Genomic DNA, 5,000 nt, shown 5'->3' with positions numbered 1-5,000 from the left:
TATTGTCTCTTTTGGTCGAGTTTTTGTTATTAATTCAAGAATGCAAATGTGGCCCACTATCATCTTTATCGTAAGTCAACTGAGAGTACTTCTGACTATGAATTCTCTCCAACTGGGTGAAACGAATTTAATCCATTCTTGTTTGTTTTCTTTGAAAATCACCTGATTACTAACCACAATATCCACATTTAACTGCCAACCCATTAAAAGCAAAACATCAAAAACAGGTAGAAGCTGCAAGCCAGCGCAGCATGGTTTTTATTTGTAACTTTTTATAAACTTTCATTTCATTTCAATCCGCAGTTTAAATGGTTAAATTTTTATATTCTAAAGTCAGAAATTCTTACAGTGCTACTTCGATCAAAAATCCCTACTCGTTTTACTTCACATTTCGAACGTTCTTGTGCTGAATCGCGCGATATTATGCTATGGTTTCAAAAGAAAAACTATTTATTTTGACGGCAATGTTTTCATTTAACTGCCATTACTTGGTTTGCTCGGGGGCTGGGGGAGTGGGGGGTATCGAATTTATCATTTTTTGTCTTAATCAGGGTATCAATTTATCAATTTTTGTCTTGAACTGGATATCTTTTCTCGGACGATAAACAGCAAAATTTTTACAAGCTCTTGTTAATTAATATTGACTTCCGTTGACTTTGGCATTGATACCAGGCACATAAACAGTCTTAAACAGGGTATCAAAAATCGGAATTCTGTCTTAAACAGGGTAGGAAAATCAGCGATATTTGTCTTAAACGGGGTCAGGGTATGAGGGACCGCGCCGCACCTCCCCACCCAGAGAAATATCGAGTCCCTCCACCCCCCGGGTTGGTTTGCTTCTGATTGAGATGACACTGAAAATAAAACGAGCATATCTGTACCAGGACGACAACGGATGTGTGAGCTATGGCCTCCAATTAATTTTTGCCCTTTTTTCTCTCTTTGTGACAGGCAAGCAAGATGAGAATGAATCAAACTCTTCCGCTTGCATTTCTCAAGGAAGTTACTGTTTTTCATTCAAGTTTATCATTCCTGACAAGTACCTTCCCACGTCGTTTGAGGGTCACCATGGCAACATACGCTACTGGGCACGCGCAGTCATCGATAGGGACCTGGGTAAGAAAAGACTCAAGACCAAACCAGCTCCGTTCTTAATTGGTGACTACGTCGCATTGGATGATTTTGAGCACGTTTCGGTAAGAGTATTTGATTTTAGTAAGGGGATATTTGCAGCCTTTGTTTGTTTATTAATTTATTTGATTATGCTTTCTGTTTCCTGCACATCCGACTAAGGTTTTTTTTTTTTTTCGTTGATCATGGAGTATAGTCAAATTTTGCCGTTGTTGCCAATAAGTCAAACATCGTTTACTACTTATTAGTATAAATACACAGGTGATTATTGGCTCGCTATCTCGGATTATCAGCCGATAATCACCTCGACGGACAAAATGGCTGCCAGTAGTCGTTTTGCCACTGTAAGTGAAGATGATTTTCGCGTTGAAATGCTTCTTTTTTTCCCTTTTTTGAAATAATCACCTGTGTATTTATACTAAAACAATTATTCGCCTCAGGCTCAGTGATTATCGGTGAATATTCACCTCGACTTTGTCTCGGTGAATATTCACCGATAATAACTGAGCCTGAGGCGAATAATTGTTAATTAAAACATTCTCCGAGACAAGTGTCAGACTCTGTCTTATTCAGTGTATTCGCAGATGTTACAAATTGCAAACTTATTTTGTCCATTTTTTATTATAAAAAAATACCTTATTTTGGGACGAGTGTAACGTTAATTTTTTTTTGGAATAATTTGATTCAACAAAATAAAGGAAGTTCGTCAGCTAACTAGAACTTTGCCGGATATCTAAACCAATCCAACACAGGGAATTTTTTTCAGCGAATAACTTCACAATTTTGTCATTTTAGGACCCTCTGATAGAACAAGGCTCTCACGAAACGGGTTGGCTTTGTTTTAGATCCGGGAGATTAGAGATGAGGGCTGAGATTGGTCAAAGTGGCTTCAAGCAAGGAGATGACATCCACTTGTCACTTTTGGTTACGAATGAAACAACGCAAGATGTAACATGCACTGAAGTGTCTCTCGTTCAGAGAACTCTTTTTGTGGATATCGAAGGTAACTTCAAAAAAGGACTGGATCTTTCAGATGCGATAAGTTTTAGGGCCGTTTCCAAAAGCGTGTACACAATGCTCGACTACAAGATAGCCAAGAGTATGTAACTCTTTCGCATTTAAAAGAAGAATATTGGAGACCTGTAGTATTTCCTTTTGTTTTCGAAAAGATCTTATTATAGTAACGATCATGACTGAAAACCCAATAGAGGTTCCACATTAATGCTCAAACAATTGAATTCTACATTTCTTCGTTTGGACTAAGAAAGGGGATACCTATCACGTTAATTCTATTATGAGTATACTTTCGTATATATCCTCTCTCCTTCCCAACCCCTCCTCTGTCTCCTTCCTAATTTTTCTGCCATTGTTCATGATAAACTAGATATAATCTCTTGAGCAATCGTTCCGATTACCACTGATGATGATGAACATAATTCATGTAATCAGTGTGGAGCTGTGTCCTTCATGTTCGTTAAGGATATCGCTTATCCGGGATTTTAGTTTGCTCCTCCTGGCGTGAAAATAAATGAGTAAATAAATGCAAAATATTAATAGTAGCTTTGACTTATCAGAACAAAGAAAAATAAAATGAACCAACCACATGACGAATTAGAAAATTTATGTCGTCGCAGTTAGTATGCGAGAATCAGGGGACAATTAAGTATTAATTTCACTTGTATTTTCAAAGTTTTCACAATTTGAAAAACTTTGAAAATGCAAGTGAAATTAATCCTTAATTGCACGAGGGTACATTGCAATTACATGTTTATCACATAAAGGGCAAAATTATCGAGGGAAGCCCGTTCAGTGCCGCGACAAATGACAATCATGAACACGTTCCCATTCGGATAAAGTTCAATTTAATAAATCGTTGCTGTCAACAGATATAGCGCTTAAAATGAAATTTATATGTGGACAAAAAGGTAGTTTAATCTGGAAGAAAATTCTCTTGTAACTTCGCTTGCTCTGGATAAGCAACTGTAAAGCAATCAGGATCAAGTAATCATGCCCTCTTGATTACCAAAAGTGCCCTCTTGATTAAGGAAAAATGCCCTCGTCTTAGCCAATCAGCATTTAGTAATTTTGCCCCGTATGTGATGAAGAGTGAGGACACGAGTTGGGTAGTGAAAGAAGCCTCAATTTTCTCATTGTTGTACATTTGATTGGCAGAGCAAGTGGCGCAATGGTTGGGGACAGTTGTCAATTACTTTCCTTGACACTCAAGGAAAAATGCCTCTTACCAGGTTTGTCGTATTTACCGTCGTATTTACCTTCTTTCTAGGTCGCAAGACTCTCAGCGATGATCCAATAAGCTCAGTAACAAAAGAAGGAGTTTTTAGTGGCTGGGAACATGAATATTCGAAGATTTCACTGACCATTCCTCGAGGAACTTACCCTACTCTTATATCATGCAAATGCATTGCAGTGCTGTACTTCATATTGGTAGGTAATAATAATACCGAAGGAATTCGTAGTACATTTTGCACGAATGTCTGGAAACTGTGCTTTCTATTCGCTTGGTGAAGGGGCGCATAGACGTAACCTCTGCTTAAAAATACTAATAACCGTTTCGAAGCCCGTTGTCTTCTTAGGCATGAAATTTCATCGATACGCAACATTAAGGGATTGTTTAAGCAGGGACAGCTAAGAGAACGTCATTAGAAAATGCACATGCGCAGATAGTCCGCATGAGTCCGAGGTATCTTGGAATTAAATTGGCATGAACTGTGCAGGGCACTCATAAAATCCGAGATTGTAATGCGCCCCGTATTATCTGAGAAAATATATTGCATATTGTGTCTCTTCTCAGCTTTATAGTAACACACTGATAAGAGTGACACGGTAATGAACTTGGCTCTTAATCAAGTGTGGGCTTGAATTAACGCCCTCCCTGCGTTATGCTGCTCTTCTGGCCACTAGTTTCCTATAGTCCTTAATTTCTCATTCAACGAATTATGAGTAAAATATACAAGTTCTTTATCAATCACACGGATCCGGCTAACACTTAGGACACCCAGGGATAAAATGAGCTGAGGAGATTCACGACAAAGGCAATCAGTTAAAATAACTTGAACGCCATCAAAGTTATCAGGTGAAATACAGACTGATGTAAAATTAAGAAAATCTTAAGAATTTTTTTAGCCTCGCATCGCAAAAATATGTAAAGGTAGCAGGCAGACAGGCAGGTATTTATGCCTCCAGGGAAAAAAAGGAAATCATTTTGCGTGCCTTGGGACAAAATCACATTTTGATTTTCTCTTAAATAAATGTTGCCCTCTTTTTCGTTACATTTCGGAGGGCTCAAGAAACTACCTTAACTTTTAGTTTCCTTACATGGATTTTTTTCCTCCTCTTGCAGATCAGAGCGAGGCTCAGGGGTAGATTCACGAGGAATGCTTATCTTGAAATTCCTGTCATAATTGCATCTTCTGATGAGCAGTCAGGAAATTCAATACAGGCTTATCAAAATGGGCAAGTACTTTCGATTGCCCAGCGGCAGAAGCGGGGAAAAGGAATGTTTTTTTGTGTAACGGGCAAGAACGCTTTCAGCAAAGACCAAGCCAGTTCAGACTTTGACTTGCGCAATGGCGAAGAAAATGATGGTTTTATCAGAAGTCTAAAGTTGAGGACCAACCGAAAGCGACAACAAAACAATTTCGAGGAAAACTCGAATAGTTCATCAAGCCTTTCAAATTCTGTATTCACGCCAACAAGAGAATCAGATTCTTCATTTTCCATTAGTAATGGCCAATTTAGAAAGATTAGTATGGTATGACAAAAATCAGTGATACCGCTAGTTCGGCGATACATCTAGGCAATGTCCCAGCGGCCTTTTAGCAAGACCTTAAATTGATGATATTTATGTT

At 38.4% G+C, this 5,000-nt stretch overlaps 1 protein-coding gene across 1 annotated transcript in view; it reads left to right on the top strand.

Moving 5' to 3' along the window:
* Nucleotides 1–5,000, top strand: part of LOC137978794 (arrestin domain-containing protein 3-like) — a 12,342-nt gene that overhangs the window by 5,601 nt on the left and 1,741 nt on the right. The window contains exons 2-5 of the mRNA XM_068825868.1: nt 952–1,196; nt 1,927–2,134; nt 3,416–3,576; nt 4,493–5,000. The exon at nt 4,493–5,000 is cut by the window's right edge and continues 1,741 nt beyond it. Of these exons, the coding sequence (XP_068681969.1) occupies nt 952–1,196; nt 1,927–2,134; nt 3,416–3,576; nt 4,493–4,909 (1,031 nt within the window). The 3' untranslated portion in view covers nt 4,910–5,000. The remainder of the gene's footprint in view (nt 1–951; nt 1,197–1,926; nt 2,135–3,415; nt 3,577–4,492) is intronic.

This window comes from Montipora foliosa, chromosome 1, assembly GCF_036669935.1.
Source record: "Montipora foliosa isolate CH-2021 chromosome 1, ASM3666993v2, whole genome shotgun sequence".
Classification (NCBI taxonomy): domain Eukaryota; kingdom Metazoa; phylum Cnidaria; class Anthozoa; order Scleractinia; family Acroporidae; genus Montipora; species Montipora foliosa.
This window is presented reverse-complemented; position numbering and strand designations above follow the sequence as displayed.